Here is a 26,107-nt window from a genome sequence, read left to right as displayed (position 1 = left end):
TGGCTCTCCCAGCAGAGGTAAGGTGGTTCTACACCTACTGGAACCAAATTTAAAATGTTGTCCTGATTGGATTGACAGCTTGGAGAAAATGCAGTAAGTAGTAATGTAGTCCATGTATTAGTATCCACTAATATTTTAGCCTAAACATCATTGAAACTGGAGGATACAAAAACTGTCTTTGGAAAAAAAAGAAAAGTTGCAACAGCAACAAAAGCGTGCCAAAAACCCACGTAACCACACCATCTCTTTTTATGGAGGTGGGCAGTTGAAACTGGAGAAACTGTTGTCTGGTGCGAGGGAGCTTAGCAGGAAGTTTCTGGAGTATGGAAGATGGCTATGAAGAAAAATGGCAGTATGGTGAGTCTGTGAGAAGCTCAAGAGAGACTTGAAATGTCTGCAGCTCGATGCCAGCGCTGGCTGGAAAGTGTGTAGGACAGCAAGGAACAAGGGTGTTCAAAGAAACGAGATTTTATAACAGTGTTTGCAAATCAGCTGAGTTGCCAGGAAGAACCATGTCAATAAGGCAAGTCCTCGACCCCAAGGTCTAGTCCCTTGAAGTGGTGATTTAGACTTAGTGTCCAAGTAAAGAGTGATCCAAGTGAAATGCTTACCTCAAGGTGTGAATCTGGCTACTTTATGCAGCAAAAGCTCAATCAAACATTGTTATTATTATCAACACTGTTATCTTGTTAACTATATGTTGTACTGAGAAATGCTCCTGCTGTTCTAGTAACTGCTCTGACATGATGGATGGTGCTGTATAGATAATGCGTAGATGAAAGAAGCCGTTAGAGAGAGCTGAGCAAACAAGTGTCTCAAAATAATAAACTAAACTTAATGAAATGTCACAAACAACATCAAAATGCACATAAAACCAAAACTCCAATCCCCTCCAAGAAGCAGTAAAACAAACCAACCAACCAACAAAACCCTCCAGCTAATAGAAAAGGGAATGTTGTTGAGTTAAAACCAGACGGTAACGCTGCAAGACAGTAATGCAGCATATGTGTCCCTAGCCATGTGTTGGTTTCCTTTATTGCAGTAAAGCCTGAAGTAAATTCCTGGCCGGAGAGACCTGTGTGAAAGAACTACTGAACTGTGAAATTCCGCTCCTGGCTTGACTTTCTTCATAAGAAAAAAGACCCAACTATTACAACAGCCAAATTAATCTGTAAATCTTTGTCACCAGTGTAATTAATTTCATTGACCAGAACCCTTAAGTCATTACACAGGACTCTGTAGACTACTGGAACTTCTATATTCTCAAAGGCAAACAGGAAAGCTCTGTGAAAAGAAAAGCCAAGGCAAGGAGGCAAAAACTTCAAGTTATGTAGCAGTGCAGTTTGTGTCTAGGCCCGTGCCCCTATGCCTTGGCTTTAGTTCCATCCGCTAAACTGCACTCTGTGATTGAGGAATATAGATAAGGGGCAAAGAATATCTATAGCCTTGTATTTCTCATTCAAAAGCAGCAAGATGTCAAGCAGACCTGTCCAGGGGCAGGTCTGAGGTATAGCAGAGTTTGGGGTGGGGGAAGGGGGTGGTGGGCTCTATGCCCTTCTAATGAGTATTTTATTTTAAAAATAGTTATACTATGGGATTTTGTTTATGTATTTTATCATCTCTTTTAGTCAAATGAAAGGAATGGTTTTTCATCTCTTCTTGAATTTATGTGGAGCTACAAATAGATTCTCCCTGAGCAGGACCTACTCTAGCCTTATTATCTGCTTTTTCAGCTGGGTATTTTGACTGGCCTGTACTTCAGTTCCAGTGGCTACAGTGGAAGTGTCAGAGGACAGTAGTATCTCAGAGGGTGAGAATTCTTCTTACACACTTTTTCCGAACACTTGTTGCCAGCTATGAAAGGACCTTGGTTTTCGAACCTTTTTTCCAAGCCTGGTTTGTTTCAGTTTAGTTTTGTTTACCATGTAGGGGTTTTGAATGAGGAGCCAAAAAAACAGAAAGGAAGACTTTGTGTTTGCTACGAGGTATATTTTTGACAGTTTCCTATACATGTTGTTAGGCAATTTACAAATTCATATCCTTGGATTTGCTTGGAGCTGTTGGTAGGTACTGGGAAAATGGAACTATAAACCAAACACTGTGAAGCTATTATGTCTGTATAATGAAATAATCTTCTCAAGGGGGAGAACTGGAAACATGAGTTCTTCTATATGCTCTGTTTGTAAGTGTTATACTAAGTTGCTGTTTACTTAATGATATGCCGTTTGACCCCAAGCGGAATCTGAGTGTGTGGAATGTGTGGGACTTAGCATGCTCTGCAAGAATTGATGGCCACCATCATTCTGTGACTTGTAAATCAAAGCACCGGCAGCATCCCATCAGACCTTGATGCCTTTAGCTGTTCAAACTTAGGTCATGTAACTTACCAATAGCTTCACTGAGTTATCTTCCTTCTTTTCAAATATTCTCCGGTTACTTGCATTGCTGCTATATAGAGTAGCCCAGGTACTAGGTAGCTGCTGAGTTTCGGAGCAGGTTATACGGGGCCTGACACCACCTTTCCTGCTGCCATCGTGTGAGTACTTAGGTCGTCCAACATTGTTAAAATGTTGGGCAATTTAGAAAGGTGCGTCGTACATAACTCTTGTCTAGAAGAAAATTCTTCCTGTATTTTGAAGCTTTGTTCTTCAATTTCATTCTTGGAGCTTTTTGAATTATAGTCTAGTCCAGTTTGAGATTCAGCTAAGCGTAAGAAAATCAAGATGAGAATGGTTCAACTTGTAGTGTAGCTGGGAGGCTATAGGACACTCATCTTTGGGAAAGCTAGGTTTGCCACGTATAGTACTTCAGTCACTCTGTATTCTGAGGTGCCTCCAGCTTTGAATGGAATGACCTGGGGAATGTCCCTGTGGGGCTATCTTTGCTTTCCTGCCAGACTGTGCAGAGAACTTGCTTGCGATATTGAGCTCCTGTAAAGCCTGTAGAAAACATGACCTAATATTTACAACTAAGCTAACCACATCTAGGGTGAAAATATGAAGTGTGCTTGAGAGGCTTTCCAGTGAGACAGGACTAATAACTCTTTACAGTTCTACCCAGCCAATGGTAAATTTTGAGTGCCTGTTCTGACAAGTCCCTTGGCAGAGATGAGTCATTCCTAGAGGATAAACAAATCTGCCCAGATATTAGATTCTGATTTGTTCAAAGGTCCTGAACAGATCCAAAAGTCAGAAGAAAAATGGCTTGGCAGAATCACAAAGTATTCTCCAGTGTTCCTTGATGTTTAAAAAACAAAAACAAAACAACCTTGAAGTTTCACGATTGCTCTCCTTACCCACCACACCATAGCAAAGCTAGACCTAATGCAGAGAGCAACTTGAGCAATTTCAGCCACCTAAGGCTTTGGGCTTTCCTGTTAGGTTTCCACACAGATTAAAGTAGAACAACACAGCACAAAGCAGTCTTCTGTGTGCATGCCATTACTAGATCTGCCTTGGCCAAAATTCCATATTAGTACTTTTTGGATAGGCTGAGTCAGAGGCAACAGCTGCTGCTGCTGAAAGGATGAAAAATGAATCTGCTGCAAAAGGCTGATTAGTGAACGAAGGAGGCCTACCAGGACAGAGCTTTAAAGCAACTTGGCTAGCATAGGGATCTTCTCATGCAAGCATAGAAAGACAGGGCTTCTCTCTAAACTCTAAAATTCTGGGTTTCTGCCTTCTCTCTGGTAAGGACTACCTCAGTCAGTGCCAAGTCACAAAATGAGCTATGGCAGAATTGGGGTTAGAAGGAAGGCCTGGGTAAGGAGAAGCCCAGTGTTGTGTACTGTAGGTTAGCAGTGACTTTCTGAATTTCACCCGGTGCTGAAAGGGGAGCAGTGTAGTCCTACAGCTGCTAGTGTTACCAGCCATGTGATGTATTTCATCTGGGGTGCCTCCTGAGGCTTAATTGCGGGTCTCTTGTCATGTGCTGGTTGAGATGAGTTTTGCTTTGCTGTGTTGTTAGGGTGTGTTGCCTTCAAAGAACTGCCCACTAAGCATCAATAATGGTATTTATTTATCAGTAAGGCAGGTCAGCACAAACCAGTTGTCTCTGCAGTCTCAGAATCTAGTCCTCAAAATCAGCATGAGCACGTGGCAGTTACTTTCTTTTCTAGGTTATCGTCTCTCATTGGTTCTGCAGGTGGTTTTTCTGACACCAGAGAGCATAGTGTTTGTCAGGCATTTATCCTAAGAAGGGGCCATTGCTATACCCAGATGGAAAACTCCCATAGGAGCTGCCAAGGAAACAGCAGGGTAAATGTGCAGATTATGTCTGAATTATGAGCAAGTTTTAGGTTTGTACATTTCTGGAAGGAAATAAGCAGGGTCAAAGTGAGAAAGCAAGGCTGTGGGAAGATCTAAGTTGGAGTTTAAAATTAGTCACAGTAGTCGAGGACAGTGAATGTTACATGGCTTCAAGTACCATGCTAATGCCTTTTCTACTAAATCGCCTCTGCACAATAGGTGCCATTGCTGCCTGTTCCCTTTTTGAAAGGATACCAAATTATTTTGACAATTCTGTTATCTTTTTTAAATGTTTTTCTTTTTGCAATGTAAAACAAGATTTAGAATTGAGTGAGCTGCCAATGAGAGGAAAGGAGACACCTGGCAAGTTAACTGCCCTTGCCCAGTGTGATGAACACTTTTGTGCTCCTCACATTTCTTAGTGAAATTTCTTAGAGCTTCAGTCTAAAGCCTAGGTAGCTTTCTTAGGGGCTCCCCCTCAATCAAGAAAGAGAGGAAAGGAAATAGAACCTAGCTGAGTGTTTCTCATGCAATTGTGAGGGTTGAGGTTTCAAGATCAAAACTGTGGATTCTGCGGATCGTATAAGGTTGTTACAGCACTTCCTTAATTTCCTTCTCCTAACATGTGGCAATAATTATAGGGTGGCTGGAAGAAGGCACAGGGAGGCCGGAAGTGGCCTTGGAAAATTTGAAAAAAAGAAATGCATGTCACTTGGAAATCTCCATTGTGCCACTGGGAGAGCAGATTTCTTTGTTAGACTGACTGCTCAGAGCCACTGTGCTGCTGTCTCCAACTGCAACCCAGCTGCAAGTTGTTGCCAGCTGATTCTTCTTTAGCTCTGGATTTTGTCCTATTTTATCTGGTCTAGCATGCAGTGAAGTCCCATGTTTTGGAGGGAAAAATGAATTTGAAAGACACAAAATAATTTTTTATTTGCTTGAATTTTACTGGGGGATTTGTCTAAATGAAGAAGAACTGTCCAAGGGGCAAACATAGAAAGCTCTATTTTGTATCGAGAAAGTCTGTAGCAGCCTCAGAGCACCAGTGGAAGCTTCACATAGCCTAAACATTTTGACTCTAGTAGAATGTAAATAGAATTTGCATTTGAGATCAAGATTTGATGCCAATGGTGCTCTTTTTAGGAGAGAGAGGAGCCACTGGAAAAATATAATCATATTTATAATGGAAAGGAAGACAAGACCCATAATTAATGTGGCATTAGCAGGCTTCCTCCATGGTTGACTAATCACAGCTGAGTGTTAATAAGCATAGAGTTTTTTTAAATACTGTTGTAACATGTTAATTAAGATAATTTGGCTCCATGTGTCTCTTGAGTTACCAGATGGTGACTGCATTGGTGGAAGGCTGCAATTAGTCTTTTCTTTCTTCATTTTTTCTCCCCCTGCCCTGAAGAAAAGGCATTTGGGCAACAGGGAAGGAAGAAGAGGGGAAAAAAGTAAAAGGCGGCTTTGGCATGTACAGGATGGCTGTGTGAGCACTTGTCTAATTGTATGGATGTGTGGCTGTATGATTATGTATACATACATGTATATGTATAATCTCTGCTTTTTTTTTTCTCATTTAGCCACGTTATGACATTAAGAAAAATAAGCATCTTCTTCAGAATGTGTCTTCACTAGGGGAACTGTATTGTCCCAGTAAAGGTTCCTGTCCTGCTCAGTTTGATATTCTATCACTGACTTAAAGTAAGCAGCATGTGCAGCTGGTAAAGACAGAGAGCTGACTTTTTCAGTGAGCTTTGGCCTCTGCTCAATGCACTGAGCCCAAAGGAGAGTTATGTTTTGCGGTGTGTTTTTAGGAAGGCTTAAAATATTTTAGGGACGGGGTCGACTAGAAATGTGTGTGCTCACAATAGAGGCTTTTTATTGACTTCTGCTTCCTGTAAGTAGCATATAAAGGGGTTCTTTAGCCTCAGCTGTTGTGACTGGGCTCTGACAGCAGCTGCCGTCTCGGGTTTGCCCCTCTGGGAAATGACCCATCTGCTCATGTGCTAGAGAGAGCCAGTGTGCTGGAAAGGAGAAGGTTCAAAAACTGTTGCCTTGGTTCCTGGCCCCATCTCTGTCAGAAAAATTGCAGATCAGTGAAAGTCTTGGCCATCTGATTGTCTGTCTTTTATGGTGCGCATGTTTAGCCTCCGGCTAGAAATGCTACTATTTCTGAGGGGCAGAAGCTAGCTTGAGCCTGGGTCTCTTTTCAGGTGTTGTATCTGTAGCTTCTGTGTGTATAGCTAAAAGATGCAGGCTAGCACACTTATGAGCAATGTGGAAAAAAACAAATTCTTGAGGTCAGCAGAGCATGTTTTATCTCTACCTGGAAGACCTATCCATTTGTTAGGGCAGAGACTTTCTAATAACACACAATTGTCTACTGCAGTTGAAGTTAATTTTACTTGGGCTAAAAACAGTCCCCAAAATGCTGGATGTTGGAAAAGGGTTGCATCACAAGTACAATTCCTTGAGTTCAACCACAGAGCAGATCATTTCAGAGCTTCTTAGAGCCAGCCTGCCAGGGGAAACTCCAGTCCAGACCACGTGGCTCTCTTGTGTTCAGCACAGACCTGCTGTTACCTGCAGTGACTTTTATCCATGAAATTCTTGATGAGCCATTTCCTGGCCTAGTATTGGTATTAATCTGAACACGTGGAGAACAGTGCTGGAGCAGCAAGTGTGTAAGGGGAAACTGCTGAAAGCTTTTCGGTGCATCCAGGCAAACATGACTGGATGGATATGAGAAGGTATTTAGCACTCAGAAATGGAGCTGTTCTCTGACTTGCTGGAGTGTGTGGGTGGAGGTGACTGGTTTTTGCATTTACCGTCTCATGCCTTTCCTAAACACATCCCCTTGTCATTGCTTTCTCAACAAGAAGCAAGATGCAGCAGTGTGATCAAAGCCTATCTAGGTGCTTCATCTCTGCAAACCAGCTGCCTGGGACACGGTTTTGCTTTGGCATAAGATGGTGTTTATTGACGTAGCTAGCTGTAAAGAGGGTATGAACTGATGCAGGTTTGCTTCTTGCTGAAATTAAGCAGCTTCTTTCAGAAGAGGGTTCTACAAGTTTTTTCTGCTGTTCATAGGCTAGTTTTTGTGCTTTTTAAATTCATCACGTTGTTAGGTATGGGTCTGCCCTACCATAGTGATGTGGGAGGGTATGAAACAATCACTCATCCTGTGGGGGGGGAGGGGGGAAGCTTAAATTTTAAAAAGCAACAGGTTTTGACTTGCATGAGAACTTGCAGTTCCTCCAGTTAGGTATCAGCTGAGGCTGAGGCACTGCAGTCTATTGCAGGCTCTGAGAGGCTTGTTGCCTTTGTTGTTGCTCAAGAAGCTGCTAAGTGAGCTTGGCAACTCTGACTGGTTACCTACTGCTGTGGCTGAGGACAGCAGTGACACTATTATCTGGTTGGGTCACGTTCATGCTTCTCTGAATACCAGTGACAAAGGTTGGGAATACATCCAATAAATAAAGAGATCCAGGAACGGGCAAAGGATGGGTTAAATTGTTTCCTTATTGGCTTACCAAGCAACCAGGAGATTAGTGCAGAGGTCAGGTAGTGCCCTGCTGGTAATAATTGAAACTCTGAAAAGAGAGAAAACAATGTCTCTTCTGCAAATAGCAAATACAGCCAGAGCTCTTGCTAGCAAATTCATTCAGTGGCTTCCTAAGGCGAAACTAATGTTTGTTGCCACTCCTGAGTAGGATCCAGCACTCTGAATTACCAGACCCTCCACAAGCCAAAACCAGCACAACTGCTGCTCTCTGACTTGCACTCCCAGCCCTCCATCTGGCTGGCTGCATCAGGTTGTCACATTTGTATTGTATAAAAAGCATTCTGTAAAAAAGGTGGCTTGTGGATGAACTTAAATAATAATTGTAAGAAAAAAAGAAAAGCTATTGCTGTAGGCCGATTCAGGGCGCTAACTGGAGAGAAACAGTGAACTGGCTCTGTTATTTTCAGTGTGGTGTTAATTAAACTTGAACCTTAGGTCTCAGGTCCTGGAGAAGGGCAGTGTCTGCAGAAGGCTTCAGCTGGTGTTTCTGCCCACCCATTTAACTGGCAGGACCCAGGTTGAGAGGAGTAGAGGAGGATTACTCTCAAGAGTGCCCTTGAGACTGGGGCTTTTGAAGATCCTTGCCAGCAGCTAGTAACAGCTTTTGCAGCTCCTTCTGTCTTACTGAAATGATGCGGACACACAAATTATCCAACTTGAAAATCAGAGGCCTCTACAGCCAGGGCAAGTAATTGGATGATATCCCTATCTTGTATTTATTTTGGATGCCTTACTAGAAGTGCAGTTTCTGTAGCTAGTGGAGAGTCCTGCCTGAGAGAATAATGATGGCCGTGTTTCAGAGAACCAGAGGCTTGTGGAGAGGCGCTTCCTGCTGCTGCAGTATTTGCTGTAGCAAATAAGGTAAATAGGCAGAGGCAGAGACTGAGGCCAGGAGGGAAACTCATCTGTGTGACAGGAGATATAAACAGAGACAAAAAGGGAAGGCAATCTTCTTTAAGCTGCTCGATGAAAATCCCACTGTAGGAAAGCCAGTATAGCACAAGAAAGTTTTCATAAGGCTTCTGAGAGAGAGAATAGCAGCTGAAGCAAATCATATGGCCTCTAGTACAGGAACAGTTTTTAACTGGGTGCTTCTGTGTTCCTCTTCACAAAACTGTTTGCTCACCAGGTTGGGCACTTAGGCACTGGTATGAAACAATCACAACAGGTTTAGCCAGACTGTCCAGGGGAGTATGCATCTTGTTAGACCAGGAGAGTGATTTTTGTCTGGAGGATGTTTTTCCTCTGAGTCTTTATAACATCAGTTAAATGGAGTAAATCTTGAGTATGGGGAAAAAGAACAGCTTAGCATCTCCTGGTCTACCTATGGAAGGCAAGGAGATGCTGACAGATCTGAGCTGGGCACTTGTTAAAGGAGCCAGCTGAGGAGTTGTCTCTACCCTGGCGGTGGGGTTTTGTTTTGCTTGGTATCAAGGGGGTGGGGAACTGCAGCATATGAATCTGAAGGCTGGGCAGCAATCTCAGCCACCTCTCTTAAGAAGAGGGACTAGCTTCCTGCTGGAGATTGCAGAAGTCACATAATCTCCCCCCATGCTGTTTCCAAAATGCTTCTCAGTGGACTGGTAAGTATTCTAAGATGCTGCTATGAGGATTAATATGCTGGAACACACATGTAGTCTGTGAGGAGCTGACATGAGGCCTAGTCCTGCTTCCTCTTAAAGTTATTGGAATTTGGACTGGATGTAATATGAACAGTAACTTTGATTAGTCAAAACTCTTCCTGTCCTACTGTCCTACCTTTCATGATTTTTGTGCCTTGCTGTGGAGAAGTATAATAAATTTTACTACGTTCAGTGCATAACATCCCTTTGTTGAGCAATGTTTTCCTAATCTGTCCACCCACATAAGGTGAGCAATGCAGTGGTTTGTTATCGCTTAGTTACAAACCTAGTTACGCACTCCAGCAGATGATGATTAGTATTTGTCTTCTTGTAAGAATGTATTGCATTGAGGAGGTTTTGGTTTTCATCATCTCTGCGAGGTCAGACTGCTCAGCAAAGGAGGTGAGTGGCTGAAATGCGATTTGAGCATTTGGTGTAGAAGGAGATGTAAGACCCCTGCTAGGATCTAAGAGATGATGCTTATAAAAAGAAATGAAAAGAGTGCAAAGACCCACAGCTCTGGTGAGATGCCTTTATCAATGCTGCCAGAGTATACAGAGTCTGTGCTATGCAGGTCACTACTGTGGAGCTTTCCATGGTGATAGTGTGGTCATATTTAAGTATATTTTAATTTTATATTGTATGTGTAAGTGGACTGTATTGCACTTGTTCCTTAACACGGTAGTCTGATCATGCGTGGGTTAGGGAAATCTGCTCATGTCTGAATTCTGCTCTTAGAGATCAGGGCTCAGCTGTGCCTCTTCTGTGTTTTGTATACATTACTCCCTCACTGTCATCCCACAAAGTTATTTTCTTGCATCTGTTTTATTGCCTGTGTTTGGTTCTGTGTAGCATTTAAGTTGTTAGGAGCACTTTGTAGCACTGTCTCTGGTCAGAGTTCAGGACTATGGCTTGGCTTCAGCACAGCTAAGCTGTGGAAGATCCATTTCATTCTTTGGTGATTGGGTTAATCAATTTGGCCTTCTGATGTCCTTTTTTTTGTCTCCCAAATGAAGCCCAACACAGCTGCCTGCAACCCACTGCAGCTGCCTACACGTCTGGTCTAAGAGGAAGCAAGTGGGTATTGTTGAAGCCATGAGTGAGGAAGCCTGTGAAGGTACCAGTGCGATGACACTGCTTGTAGCTACAACAGAAAAGCAGTTCCTTGCAGCACAATGCAACACTGGTTGTTGCCAAGTTGCTCGCTGTTATCCAAAGAAAGGTTAATGCTCCCTTCAAGGAGGATGGTATTTTGTCATGTGACATAGACGCAGAAATGGTGCTTACCATTTGATTTGATAGGAAGCTGGATGGAGGTTCATACTGGTACAGCATTTTTTTCATTCACGTCTTAAAATCTTGTCTTGCATTTTCGTGGGCAATATATTAAATACCTAATATTTTGGAATAGCATCTGCAGAAACTTCAGTACATGATTTTATTTTTGTCCATCAATCAGTTGCTTTTTCTCTGAACAGAGTTCAGTGATGCAGAAAACGCTTGGTCTTTTCATCAGTTATCTCCTGCCTGCTTTCCAGCCCTGTGTGTTGGCCGAAAACCAGCTCTCAGGAGAGGTCAAACGTCAGCACCTCTTAGAAACTGGGCTTCGAGGAGTAGAGTTCTCCCTTCTTTTGCAAGAGACTGTGATGTTCAAAACTACTGTCCCCTTGCATCCTTGGATCATGACAAATGATGCTGCTGAGAACAATTGCAAGCCTGGGATGTCAGTAATCCTCTAAGAAGTTGATAACTTCTTGACTTGTCTCTGTTTTTCCTCAGTGCCTGGCACATGTGTTTGTTTCAAGAAGTCTCATAAACTCTGGAGTACTTCCGAGAACCCTGTGTTTCAGGGAGAGAGATGATGATGCTCCTCTGTGTTTCTTTGTATTTCAAATAGAAGCTAATGCCATTGAGAATGTAAGCCCTCGATGTTGGGGAGTATGTGGTTACAATATCTGTTCTTAAGTGTCCCACAACTTAAGAGAAATTTTTGTAACCTTTTGGGAAGCTTCAATGTATCCACTGTATGCCACCTGCCTTTGAAAACTTGCAAAGAGTGTATCTGGGTATGCTGGTTTTGCAATGTCCTTCGAAATCTGTCCTGCCCCAGCTGGGGCTGAAGTACTGAAAAATTCTCCTCCGTTGTTTAGTTGGTGTGGCTCAGAAAGCATTGGGCAGTGTGCCAAGGTAATGTTAGGTTGAGGCTGGGCAGCAGCATGCAAACCTCACTGAAGGTTGAAAGCATGAAGCCTGGATGGGAATGGGAGCTGGCAGAAGGACTGGGGCAGGTTCCTTGCTCCCAAACCTTGCACTGCCCCTTCACAGCATGACCGTGCTCCAGGCTGCTGATAGGCAGCTCTTCCCTTCTGCCTGTGTACTCCACCCATGTGCATGGCCAGGAGAGGCCTGTTCTGTCAGAGTGAAGGTGTCTTTTTTTGAAGTGTTTGTGGTGTTCTTTGGTGTCACATGCCCTCAGGAAGAGGTAGGAGGAATAGGGGGTGACTGATTCTGAAGCACTCATGGACGGCTCTAGGTCAAGGGGCTGAGCACATAATGAGCAGCTGCCCCTCTCCTTTGCTGCTGAGCAGCCTGTGGAGGTGGTGGGGAGCAGACCAGTCTGCAGTAGCGTACCTGCAGATCTGAACCTAAAGCACCTGCACAACAAAGCCAAATTAGGGCCCCATGGGATTGCTTATGCCGTGGTATTTGCAAGCCTTTGAGAGTTCCACTACAGGCGTATGTGAGTCCCTTTTTGGTTGCTAGCTGATTTTTGCAGATAACTCGGCACACATGGGTGACAAAGGGAGCTCTGGCTGCAACTGGAGAGCAGAGACCATGTGAATGCTGCTGAGAAATAGCAAGCTTCCTTTGCCGGGTTGGGCTGAGCTGGTTGCTCCTCAGCCCTCTGAACAGCAGCTCTCTGGCTCTACCCGCTTAAGATTTGATTTTAGGGTCCTCAACAGAATGTGTTGTTCTGTGTGACCCTCTACAGCACCCAAAGGGACAAGCTTCCTGCAGGAAGCTGTGCTAGCCATGTCTCCTTATCTCATCTGCTGGGTAATGTAGGCCTTAAAACAGAGGGGCCAGCAGCCTATTGGGCTCCTCTGGAAATGGGAAACTTGTGTGCATGTGTGGGAAAGTTTCTGCTGGTGCGAGGCAGCGTGGCAAGGGGCTCAGATGGCCCCTAAGCAATTCCAGATGCCTCCTGTGGCATCAGACATGTGCGGAAGCTGTCCCTGCTGCTGTGGCGACGGAGGTTTTTCCCACAGCTCTCTGCCATTGCTTGGAGAGGTACTTGCTGTGTGGTTGAGAATATTTCTAGTGCTCAAATGGGTCCTTGCAATTTAGCAGGAAGCACCTCTGTCCTGTAAAGTGCTTAGATGTGAAGTGTGTGGTGAACCTGTCACTCGGCTGCATTGGATGGGCTTTCAGTGAAAGCACGTTTTAGCTGTGTAAGGCAAAGAGTTAAAACCTTGGTTTACAACATTGGAAATGGTCACAGAAAAAAAAATAAACTTAGAAGCTGCAAATCAGTGTTCAGGAGGGACAGGACAGTGGCTTCTCTGAAGCTTATTTAAGGATAAATCTCATCGAGAACAAAGTTTTATTGAGAGGCTGTTTCTTAGACCCCTGTTAACATTTTCTTTCAAAAAGTAAATTGAATTGCAGTTATAAAGCTGGCAGAACTCATACCACAGGGCTTTTGGCTTCACTCAGCACTTCGTCTTGGGTTTTACTGGCATTTACAAGGCATTGCCCATGATGCCTTCACACATGTGATTAGGTTCAGGGGTCACTTGCAGCAGTGTAGCAGATTTTTCTGTAGTGGAATGTACCTCCAAAGTTTTCTCAGTCTTCTTAGGCCCTGCACTGAATCCAGTTAACTGAAGCTTGCCCAATTGGTTTCTCACATTCAAGGATTAGGGGCAAGCCTGGATAATTGCACTGTGGCAGAATAGAGTTGGTGGGTTGCTTGGTTCTCCATGCCCCAGAATACATCTGGAGGGGTGTTTCATGTGTTTTCTCTTGTGAAGCTAGAGAAGTTGATCCAATTTTACAGATTTCTCCCTTATAGTCAGATGGGTGTGTGGCATGAAGACGTATTAAGGCTGTTCTGCAATCATCAAGAGCTGCCAAAGGAGATGAAATTCTGAGAAGCACAAACCTCCTGTTTCTAGTGCAGTTTCCTCATTTTTAGTTTGTTTTTATTTGAACAGCTATTGAAAATTCTACGAGAAACTTTCTCACACTTAGTATGTCTGTGTCTATTAGGATAGAGGAGATACAAAGAGAAATGCAAAGCGCTTTCAGCACTGCAGACTTCATGTAGATAAATGAGTGGTTTATGTTAAAAATATCTTTGTAACTAGTTGATTTTTTTTTTTTAAATGGGCTAGAAAATGTGGCTGTAATGCAGGACGGTATGTAAAATCAGGGATTGTAACTTCTGGGTCAGCTCTGTACCTTGACACTGTACCTGTATACAATAAGGTCTTCGCATTCCTCATTCATTTCAGAAGAAGGTCTTGCCCTTCTTCCGTATGAGGTTTGGAAGGCTAATCAGAGATCCTGGCTGTTCACTTCAACCCCCAGTCACTCATGAAACTGCTGTGGGGAAAGGGTAACATCAAGGATTTTCTGGGCCTCTTTTATGCAGGATTCCTGTTGTAACAAAGTTAAATGTCACTGTGTGAAAATATCATCCATTAGTTGCCTGCCAATTAGATTGTATGGCTGGGATAATAAGCTTACTTAGCAGTCACAAAAGACATATCAGAGGTGAAACTAAGCAATATCTTTTGCTGTTGTGTGACAGTCTTTCTTCTTGTTTTTAGTAGTTTCTTCTCAATTTAGCGAGTGTTCTTAAGTGGAAGTTAATCTATGTGCAATATGCCTCAGACATCTTCCTCTAAGACAACTACTATGATGCTTTCTCTCATTTCCAGATTGTCCCCAGCCACCACAACCTGAGAATGGAGGCTACAAATGCCATCCTAGTCCCTGCAATGACCCTCTGACTTCAGGCAGTGTCATAGAGTATCTGTGTGTTGAAGGCTACATGCTGAAAGGAGACTATAAATACCTGACCTGTAAGAATGGAGAGTGGAACCCTGCCATGGAAGTTAGCTGCAGACTCAGCCCGGGTGAGTACTCATTTTATTCAGTGGGACATTCAGAATTACACTGGCCTTTACATTAGCTTTCCAGATTCACTTTAGACAGTGTTGTGCTGAAGCAACCCATACTGCTGTGCTTACTGCTTCAGCAGTTTTCTAAATGCTGCTCACAATCATAGCTCTTTGTCAGAAATGCCTCTTCTCTAGCTGCCCATCAGATGCTAACTCTGGAGTCCTTCCTGCAAAGAGAAAGCCTATGGAGAGTAGTATAAAGCCAGGTAACTTGTTACTTAGGTGGACACTTTCTTTGACAGCTCTCATCTCAGAAACAGGCGAGGCCTTGAAACTGAAGCATTTTCCCTGCTCCTGATAGGTTTGACAGTGCATCTTCCTCAGTGGTGTACCCTTCTGTCCACGTGTATATGCATGTCAGTACACAGACCTGATCTCCTTTGCAAATTAACTAACTGTTGGCCTCCTGTGGCAGAGAGCTTCATGGTGCTACTTTACACTGTACTGGCAGGAAAAGACATTGCTGACAAATGGTGTCTGCTTCTCTCCAAATCAATGTGGGCAGTTTCTGTTTTACGGTTTTTACCAGTTGAATGGGATTTCCTTCATGAAAGGAAAAAGGTAGAAAGGTTTGCAGGAAAATTCATTGTACAGCTCCTGTCTGCCACCTGCTTTTCTGGATTTAAAGCATGGGTACTGGATAAAGAGAAAATCCTTTTGCTTTTCAAGTTTGGCCTGCTGTTAGAATTTAACTGCTCAGTCATCTAGAGTCAGTAAGATGCGTGCAGTCTGAGGTTATGTCATGTAATCCACAAAGCAGAATGTGTTAACTTAATCAGAAATAAACACAAAAGCTTGTTCAAGGTCCTTTTGGAGCTAGCTGCATATCTGAAAACTCTAGAACATCCTGTCCCAAACACACTATCAGTATCTGCCACAGCCACTCCAACAGCTCCTTCCTGTGACGTATAAGAAAGTGGGACTGGAAGTTCACCTGGCAGCAACTGGATCCTGAAGAGGCTTTTAAATTCAGCACAGGCTTCCTTTCCCCTTGCTGCACCCAGGCGGCAGAAGAAAGCTTTGCAAGTGGAGCTCTGAATGGTGTTCCAGCACAATGGCCCTTGGTTTACCTCAGGGCTAAAGGAATTGTGTTGCGATGAGATGCAGTCCCTCAGATTTCTTTAACATCCTGTAGGTTTGGTGGCCTTAAAATGTGTGGGGTTTCAAAAGCCTGGCTGAGTGATAAAGCTATTGCTTTCACAGTACTGGCTTTGAAACAATTGCTCAGTCAGTTGAGGTTTAACGAACAGGAGTCCTCCACAAAACAAAAAGGAGGAAGACTGTGGAAAGAAAATGGATAGGTCTTAAGATGATGGATGATGGGTAGCATCTCTCTTGTGCCATACACAACAAATGAAACCCCTGGCAATTATCAGCTATTTTCTGTAGCTCTGAGCCTGTCAGCCTCGCAGCCTTTTGGCAGCTTCTTGTGAGCATCCTGTTGAAATCTGAGGTGATGAATATGCTGAGCTGTACTCTGTGTGGTGAGTAGTCTTGCGGAATTGTATATCAATTCTGAATGTAGAGCACTCCTGTTTGCCTACCTTCTTCCCTGTCAGTGTATTTGTAGTGCCCTGAGTAATCTTGAGAACGGAAATACTTAGTCTTGTTTACCAGGAGGAAAAATGTAGTAGGTGCAGTTTTGACTTGGGGACACTTCAAGCTACTTTTGAACTTGTTTCAAGAAAATTTTCAGAATAACTGAATCCGTAAGTTTTGTCCTAAAATAAGATAAAATGCTAACAGTCTTTCCAAATTACCTGCTTCAAGTATACCAGTCAGGCTATACCCAGGCTATAGCTTAAAAACAGTGGTCCTCCAGCTTTCTTCTTCTTGTTTGCTCTCTTTCCTCTTTATCTCTGTATGATAATTATTTTGCAGTTTGTCAACTGTTCCCCAGAGAATGTTATAAGTGTAGCAAAAAGAAATTGTGGAATTGCATTGTCCTGAAATGGACAGTAATGTTTGCTGATGGAGTTCTGAGGTGTGTAGAGATCTAACAGAGACATAAATTAAGGACAGAGACAGCACATGTGCAGGCAATTATGTGTTCTAAGGAGGTGAAAGAACTAGCGTGACATTCTAGGCATGACATGCAGTGCTCAGCTATGCCAACTCCAGGCCCTTCTCTGCCAACTCCTAATATATTTGTGCCTTGCAATGGACCTTTAAAAGTCAAAATGTTTCTTGTACAGTCACGCAGCACAGATGAGGAAAGGGCAAGGGGGGGGGATAATGTGGACAGAGTATGTGTATCTAATACTGAAAACTCAGTGTCTTAAAGCAACAGCTCCCTTCCTTCTCCATTTCCCGCAGTATGTGTTTGTGTGAGAAAGAAATTGAATGCTTCTGCATCTCAAATAATAGCAGGCCAGGTGACTTCCACTCCCTTTCTTTGGGAAACTGTTCAATTAGTCAAGAAAATCCATTATTTGGAACTTTTTCTATTGTTTGGCCTTAGAATATCCTGCTTTTTGTGCTAGACAATTGCTGACCTTGGTGGTGACATCAGGACATTTTTTTGTTTAGCTGTTGCTCAATCAGATGTAAATATAACATGACCCTTACCACCACTCCCCCACTGTCTGTATGTGACCAGCTTGCATCCTCTTTCTGTGTGTGCCATATGTTTTTCCAAAATACCCTTATATGTGCATGTTTTGTTTCATGTTTCCTTTGCAGTTGATGGAGAGGGATCAGTTTGAGCCCTGAAGGATGTAACTGCTCTGCCTTGACTTTACCAGAAACTTGTGCTCTTCACCTTTGCCCCCAAAAATAGCTCTGGAAGGAAGGCGACATGAATGTTACTCGTTTCCTACAGTAGTAATGTAAGAGAGTGAATCATTTAGTGTTCCTCTTGATTTTGCAGAAAAGGACTCCCCGCCAACGATTGGAGTACCCACGCTATCCATAGTAGCCTCCACAGCGAGCTCTGTTGCTCTGATTCTTCTCTTAGTTGTGCTGTTTGTGTTGTTGCAGCCAAAGCTGAAGTCGTTCCATCACAGCAGGTAAGTGTAGCTGGGGCTTAGACAGGCTCCAGGGTATTTTGTTTCTCTGCAGCAGAGAAACTCAACAAGGGGCTTGGTTTGGGCCTTCATTTTACTTCCCTGCCCTACTTCTGCCCTGTGAGTCAGGGCAATTCCCATGAGAGGCTATTTTCAGTCAGAAACTTCAGGTAAACTAGAACCTAGAATCCAAACATTTGGATTACGAAGGGCAGGTTGGTGACAAGGCCTGGCAACAGTACAGTCTAATTTCCAGGAAAGAAGAGGCAGTGTTCCTGTGTCGTATCTAAGCTATTGTTCTAATAGACTGTAGATCTACATGGCTGACTTCTTTTAGCCTGCTGCAGTGAGCTACCTGAGTAGGCAGAGGGCTGTCTGGGTTTCACAGCCTGGCCTCACTGCCTCCCTTCTGTTTTCCCAGAAATAAGGTGCCTGTGTATGAATGTTGTGCCCCACACTGCTGTATTCCTCAGATCACTGGCACCTCTGCCCCATGATCCTCCAGCAGTAGTCTGAAACACTGGCCAGCAATACCCATCTGCACTCACTTTTCTATCATGCCATCTAATTAGTGGTTTCTTTGCCCTTTTTCTGTGGCCTTAAATGTTAAAAGTTATAAATCCTACTATTGATCAATCTCCTGCCTCTTCTAGTCATGGGTAGTTACTGAAGTAGGTGTCTGGGTATATATGCATCTCCCCAAGTCTGTCTAAGTGGTACTATGGTCCTGAATCCTGCCGGTATTGCTGATGATGTACATGTGCAAATATGCCATGGTTGCTTGCACAGGGAGGAGAGCCCTCCTGGCCTAAGTCTGTGGATGAGAGAAGGGACCCAGCTGTAACACTGCTGCCAGCTGATGTCAAAAGTGTCACTATGGAGTCCTTCTTCACAACAGATGAATAATATTTCATAAATAGGAGCAGAGATGTGCCTGTCCAACACTGGGGGAGGTTCAGGGGCCAGATACAGGAATTTGTCCTTTTCTGCAGAAGTCTAAACCAGCATGGAAAATACAAATTCAGTCTCAGGACTCTGACCCGTTGACCTAGGTTTATCCACACTGTGACAACTGAAGAGCTATCAGACCTACCTGTGCTAGCCAGTTATCTTACCAGCAGCATAGGTAGCAGAACAGCATTTGGTGTTTCAGAGCAGAGCACTGTAACAAACTGAAATCAACAGTGGTCAGTTTTCTTTACCTACAGACTGCAACAGCAGAGGCCCTGATTCATGATCTTTGTCAGATTTAGCCACTGAGGCAGGTGAGGTGGGAGACAGTGTAACCTTCGTCACTTCGAATTACAGCCCCAATCATGTGTATGGCAGTTCACAGTAGAGCTTCAAAGCCATGCTTGTTTAACTTCAGTAATCCAGCATTCATGTTTGTAGTGAGCATTATAATTTTGCTGTGGTGAAGGTGGGAGGCTGCCGGGATTCTTGGTAACGAAAACACATATAAAATATAAGTGCTCAACTTTTCTCCCCCTTTTTTTTTTTTTTTTTTTTTTTTGAGGCGAGACCAAGGTGTGTCTGGAGATCAGGTCTCTATCATGGTGGATGGTGTCCAAGTGGCCTTGCCATCTTATGAAGAAGCAGTGTATGGCAGCACAGGGAACTGCATTCCACCCTCGGACTCCCGGGTGCAAATTGTGCTGTCAGAGGGAGCTGGGCAGAACGGAACCAGAGAGATGCAGCAACAGGACCAAGGGGTTCACAGTAGCCTTGATAGAGAAGATGAAGCCCCCGGACACTCTGGACTGTGTGAAGCTAGTGGTTCTCAGCGTTCTGAAACTGTTCTTGTGCATCAGGCTGCTACCTCTTCCTGGGTAGCTGGGATGGCTAGCAGTAGACCTGTACAGAAAGAACTCCAAGACTCAGAAAGCAGTGACATACAGAGCCTTTTATCACTCACTTCCTCTGAGGAATACACAGATGGTACGTGACTTGGGCAAGGAGCGCTATATGAGACTCTTAAAAGAGTATGCTGGGGTTCATAGAATCGTAGAATGGCCTGGGTTGAAAAGTACACAGTGATCAAATAATTTCAATCCCCCTGCTACTTGCAGGGTTGCCAACCACCAGATCAGGCTGTCCAGAGCCACATCCAGCCTGGCCTTGAATGCCTTCGGGGATGGGGCATCCACAGCCTCCTTGGGCAACCTGTTCCAGTTTGTCACCACCCTCTGTGGGTTCTGTTTCTCAGTCTTGATTCAGCAAGCGATTTGCAGAGGAATGCTGACCTCAAGCATCATTGTGCAAAGGCAGTAAAATAGCTGCATTTATGCAAAACAAGTGGGTGGAAGTGGGAGGGTATGCTTGAAATACAAAGCCCTTGTAATGTTTAAGCTTCTTCATTTTTAGATGATTTTAGTTAGCAGCTTACTATCACAGTACAGTGGGTGCTGCAGCCCAAGCGTGTGGGAAAACACAAGGAATGTGTTTGAACTTACTGTACAGAGCAGAGGTGCAAATCTTTTTGATAGTTAGAGGATCTTGTGTTCTTAACTTCACTGTTCTACCCTGAAGCTGTTACTTTACAATGGCAGAGCTGGTGTGAAGCTGCAGTCTAAGATTGCTTTTGCAGAGACTGCTGTGCCTTCAGACAAGAAAAGATGTAACTGACTTGTAGATAGATCAGGATAGAACTCATTTCTGTGGTGTCAAGCCCTACAGCCTTAGTAATGCCATCCAGAAGCCTTGCAATGAAAACAATAAAAGGAGATTTCCATTGAAGGGTGGAAGGAAGGGTGGGAGTGGCAACATGTAATGAGATGGGCATTAAACCTCCAGTATGTAAACAGTGAAACCTAAAAGTGGTGCTTACTCAAAAGAGTCCACAGCAAACTTATCACAGTGTGTTACCTCTGTGTTGTGTCATGTTCTGTCACTGCCTGGAAACATGTATTCCTTCTGATATAACTTGCACAATAACAGGTTGCCCTATACAGCAAAAAGCCATAAAGCTTGTGCTTATGGTTCAAAGATAAGGAAGCTGCAGCTACTGGAGGAGTCAGATAGGGGCAGGTGTTATATGTGTATTCTCAGCCACCCCAGACATAGCAAGAAACTACTTGTCTCAGACATGTTGAAAAACTAAGAGTTTGGTGAGGTCATGGGGAAAAAAGAGAAGGAAGTTATTACCCTTCCCTGCACTATACTGAGGCTTTAGTGGGAATATTTTTTCTTCTTGTGGGACTTCCAGCTTAAGAGGTGGAGGAAACTGGACAGGCACTGCTGGAAGCCTGCCAAGACAGTTGAGGGCTGGGAGGGAGCTGGGCTTAATCTGGTGAAACATGAAGTATAACTTGACAGAGTCAGATTGGACACTAGGAAAATATTTCCTGCTAGGAGGGCAGTGCAGGGCCAGACATCTGAGATTTTTTAAGACTGGGGGTGATGATGGTCGGTTGGCCCTCCAGAGGTCCCTTCTGCTCTGCTACAATGACAAGAAGAGTGCTGTTACCACATAATGGAAATGGGACCCTGTCTTGCAAGAGTAATTTTTATGGTGTGTGTTGAATGACTGAAGTTTGACTTTTTTTTTTTTTTTTTTAACTTTGTTTCTCTCCCCACCATTCAGATATTCCCTTACTGAAGGAAGCATGAGGCCTGCTGTACGTGTCTAGCCTTCTCGCTCTTGGATTTCTTCCTTCTCCCCTCCCTGCCTTCAGGACAGAAGCACTCTGTGCAGCCTTCCCCATCCTCGCGAGCTGTGCCCTGGATACCTCTAAGCAGAGATGCCCTCAGCTGAAGATCCAAAGGATGTTGCCAGGTTGCCTCCTGGATGCACCAGTGGGGTTGGTGCAGTGCTGGCTTCCCCATTCCATATGCATCAGAGACTCAAGGAACGTAGTGGATTTGAGCTCTCCTCTCCTTTTCCCCAGCCAGATGTTTGACAGCAGTCTCTGAAGAGCTGCTCTTTTCTTGTGCCTTTTTCCTCCTCACACCGGCTTGTTGCAGCTTGGCAGCCTCTCTAGCCCTTCTGTTGCCCAGAGAGCAGAGGCTGAAACCATTTGCTCTCTGGGTGCAGACAGTTTATATATACATATATATGTTATATAGGCTCTTCTTCCTCTTTATAACAGAGCAGGACAAACCACCTCACTGGGACTGACACTGGCCTGGAGAGGGATCCCAGGTAAGGGGCACCTGTAATATCTAGGAGCGCCTCAAATGAGATAAGCTGCGAGGCAGCTTAGCTGTGCAATAACAGTGGAGAATTGCTAGAGTACTGAAGGCTGAGAAGTCCAAAACATAGGAAAGCCCTCTGCCCCCTTCTCAAAACACACCTCTACAAGAGTCCACTCCTGAAAAATCACTTTTGTCTCCTTCCTTCACTACTAGTGCAGCCCACTTGGTTAACGCTGTGTTTCTGGAGGCTGTGACTGGGACTATACTGATAAAACCACTCTTTCAGCTTTGGTCTGGTGCCAGAGCATCTCCTGATGTTAGATTGTGGAAGAGCCTTGGGAAATGGGAACTGTGCAGAAAGCTCTGACTTTCTCTGATTTGGTAGCATTCGTTTTTAGGCATCAGGAATGGAACCATATTTGTGGCCCTGCTCTTCTGAATAAACTGTGTGACTTACAGAGCTTTTCCAATGAAGGTGGTTCTGCACTAATGCTTAGATTCCTTTGGTCAGATCTTCAGGCAGAGATAATGCTTTCGGATGTAATCTGGAAGCAGTTCATGTGTTTGAAATTGTCAAGAGTCCCAGGCTACCTTCCCAGCTGCACTAGGTATTTTGGTATATGAGCTCTCGATACCTTCTAAGGGGCTACTATATAGCAAGTGTCTGCTGTTATCTCCTGATGGGCTTCAGTGGGCTCCCAGAGAAGGGCTTCTTCATTTTGGCTTGGGGTCAATAGCACTTACAAGGTCTCTTCTAAGTACAACACAGGTGGCCTGTTGCTGCAAGAGAAGGTTGGCTACACTGACCAGAGGATACCACAGCTTAAGTTCTGGCAGCAGGGAAAAGAAAATCCAGAAATATGGATACCTCTGCTCCCTACAGTTACCTACAGCAGGTCAGAATATCCTGGTTGCTGTTAAGGGGACTTCATTTTTTTGCAGCAAATCAACTTCATTTGGGGTAGGTGATCCAGTCACAGATCTGGGCTGCCTCTTTAGAGGGATGGTCTGGAAACTGGGTTCCGTGGAACTGGTTTTATCAGGAAAAGTTGGCTTCTTAAGTGCAGGTATGTTGTCATAACTATCCTGAAGTAGCCAGAGAAATATGAGAAGTTGTTGAATTTTCATTTGAGTTGAAGGAGCAAAGTGCCACAGCCTTATATGTCAGGTGGCAATGATCAGGTAAATGGGGGTGCTCTTTGCTGCTTTGCTTTAATTTTATGATCCTTACTGTCTTCATCCTTGTTGCTCCAAGATCATGCTGTCAGACCACTTAGTAAAAGTGACATAACACCTTAAAAATAAAATAATATTTGCTGTGGCTTAGCTCTGGTTCCTGGAAATGGGGCTTGGCTGCAGTCTGGCCCTGCACCTGCTGTTTCTGATTAGCTGCTTAATCCTAGGGCAGCTGGGTCAGTGCGTGCCTGTGGATGGAAGAATTATTTTTTCCTCATCCCTGTTCAGAGGGATATTAATAATTTAAGAATGCAGGATTTTAAGTTTCCTTCCCTGTTGCTCATGTTATCTTTCATTAACACGAGGACTTGATAAATCCAGTTTGTGTGGTTTGGGTATTCTTTTGTTCAGTTGAAATGATGAAAATCCCATGTTGTTTTACAGTGGGCTGTTTTGTTTCGTATTCAAGGACTGTAGAGTGATAATGTTTACACATCTGTTATTGAAATTTTGGAAAATAAGAGTGGAAGTGTTTATATTTAGTTTTCAACTCCTACCTTGACAATTAAAATTGTCTCTTTCACTGGTTTTATCAGGGCATGTGGAGAGACTGAGCAACTGCAAGGCTGAGGGGGAGAATATGCGACTTTCCTAAGTCACGTATTTTCTAAGAACTAACCAGCTCAGAGCAGGAGTTGCTCTTAGATTCTTAAGGACCTTCCTACTCAAACCTGAGCAATCAGGGAGTAGAAGTTAGGCGTGTGCTGCCTTCCTGCAAGGAGCAGTCCTTCTGGCTCAGTACCGGTTTGGTGAAAGAACCTCTTAATGAAGCTGGAAGCTGATGCCAAGGCTGACCTTGCCCTGGATGATTGCCTGCTCAACTAGCAGAAAGCACGTACTGTGTGGTCCTGCCTCTGCTCTCTGCTGTTATAAAGTAAGCAGCTGCCAGCTTAGGAGAAAAAAAATTCCATTTGGGTGGGAAGAGAAGGAAGCTGCACAGAAGAGGGAGTGCTTTCATTTTGTTTCACTTACAGAAATTATGGAAATCAGCTTTAGTAGGTGGGAAAAATAGGCAGAGGTAGGAGGAAAACAAGCAAGCATAGGTGTTGTGATCAGGCACTAACAGTTAGCCTCTGTTGGGCTGCATGAGGATGAAGCAGGATCTCCCAGGATGCTTTATATTTTCATATAAAAGAGGGTAAAATGGTTCTGGGAGGAGCCTAAGCAGCGACTGCTTGACAACTTTTTCCAAATGGGAGAGGGGTTAAGGACTCATTTCATTTACTGGTCCACGAGTGATTGTTACTTTTTTGTTCTTATTCAGTGGAGGATTGGGAAGGCCTTGGGACAGAGGTTTAGGAAGATTAACTAAACTGAAGAATCCTGTCTTCTCTTCTGAGAGCAAGGGCTGACATGTAAAGATCCCTCAGCCTGAGCCCTGCTCTTGCAGGTTGTTGGTCATCTATGAGAGTGTCCCCAGGATTGCTGTCACAGGGAGGTCTCCGTGTACTGATGGGGTGTGCGGGGACTCAACCTCACAAGATGCAGCATGGTGGTGTCTTGCTTTGGTTTCTTTTCCACCTTTTCCCCCCCTACACCTGGAAAAAAAATGCAGAGGGAAATATGTTTCTTATTTAATGCCCCTGATGTAATCATCTTACATTGTGTCATTTGTGCTTGGCCCCACGAAATGCAAGAACATTAAAATGAATTATAATGGAAGAATAAAAATAGCACTTTCTACTTTTTTTTTTTTGGTATTTTGAGGTCCAGTATTTAAAAAAATAAAAGGGCAAGTCAAAAATTTGAAGTACTACGTGCAATAGAAAAATGGGGACAATTGCAAGGAGCAGTGCTTTGAGGGAGCAGCAGGCTGGGCTGCTGGAAGTAACCACATGTTAGTTAAGTGACGTGCAGTGCAGAACAGGGAACGCAGGAAGGGATTGGGGTGGGTGAGGAAGAGCAGTGGCCAATAAGAGAAGTATGCTGCAGGCTAATGATAGCCAATGCCTTCATGACCAGGTTCTAAGGGAGTTGTGCTTTGTCTGGATTTAGCAGGCTTCTAGGCTTGCTGGATAAAAGTATTAATGTACAACTAGTAGGACACTAAGATCTCCTTGCTGACCTTGGAACAGGCTTGCAAAGCCTGGTTTTCATGTTCTGATAGCAGTTGTTCTACAGAATCTGCCTTTTTATTCTCTCCAGATATCAGATTAAATTGATTTCACTTTCTGGTTTCTGTATATAAATGCAATAAACCCCTATCCATTTTCCACATTGACCTCACCCCAGCTTCAACCTTCAGCCCTTCCCACAGAGCTACACACTGAACTTGTTCTTTGAGAAAACCTTTCTTTGCTGAAGAACTTTATTTGAAAAAATTATTCTCTATGAAATGCTTTGAAACTGCATAGAGGTTTCTTACAGCGGGCTTCATTTTAAGGCGTATTTTTATACAGGAGATGAGCCCTCCTCCAGTCCTTCACCCCTTCCCCTGCCCTCCCAGCCAGTTTGGAGCAGGGTGTTTCCCACACAGGCCCTACGTTCAGCACTGCTTCAGGCGGATTGCTGCAGGTTCCTTACACATCCATGCCCACCAGCGCAGTCCTGATGCTTTTGCATTTCTTTTTCGTAGGCTCTGCTTTTGCTTCCATCCTGGGGTAGGCACAGACAGAGGCAACGGAGTTGTGCTGGAAAACGTTTCAGTTCTGATTCTCAACTTCACTTTTTTTTTTTTCCCCACTCAAAAAGAACAGAAAGCTAAGTTGCCAAGGAAGCAGCTGTGCTGTGGTGTGGTGGGCAGACTGCTGGTAGCTGCTGGTGCGAATGCAAGGAGAGCTTGGTTGCCTTTGGTGCATTAATCTTTTCTTCTTTTCCTATATGTGTTTGTTATTTTTTTTAAATTCTGAATTGCACCACTATAGAATTATTTGCAGAATGGTACTCCATATGTATGTGGGATTAAAAACAAGACCATAATTGATGCTGTGCAGGATGTCATTCAATCAGTTCTATTTTGCTTTATTTTATATATATTTTCTGGTATCCTGTACATTGCGGTGGGTGTGAAGATAGTATTTTAATATTTGTACAAAGTTTAATTTAATTGTTCTCTGTATATAACTGCATTTCTAAATTAAAAAAAAAAAAAAGTTCTTTTGAA

General features: G+C 43.8%; 1 protein-coding gene across 1 annotated transcript; it reads left to right on the top strand.

The window, feature by feature from the left end:
• The first annotated feature begins 323 nt into the window (after window positions 1-323).
• SUSD6 (sushi domain containing 6) lies at window positions 324-26,107 on the top strand. Its single transcript, XM_042813225.1, has 6 exons — window positions 324-357; window positions 1,103-1,171; window positions 14,387-14,584; window positions 17,499-17,637; window positions 19,151-19,572; window positions 21,218-26,107. Exons 1-6 carry the CDS (start codon window positions 324-326, stop codon window positions 21,241-21,243), a joined length of 888 nt encoding a protein of 295 aa, XP_042669159.1. The 3' UTR covers window positions 21,244-26,107.

The sequence above is a fragment of the Centrocercus urophasianus genome, unplaced genomic scaffold (genome assembly GCF_019232065.1).
Source record: "Centrocercus urophasianus isolate 14NV4802_14NV808 unplaced genomic scaffold, USGS_Curo_1.0 seq_14, whole genome shotgun sequence".
Taxonomy (NCBI): Eukaryota; Metazoa; Chordata; class Aves; order Galliformes; family Phasianidae; genus Centrocercus; species Centrocercus urophasianus.
Note: the sequence above shows the minus strand (reverse complement) of the source record. Positions and strands in the feature narration are given on the sequence as shown.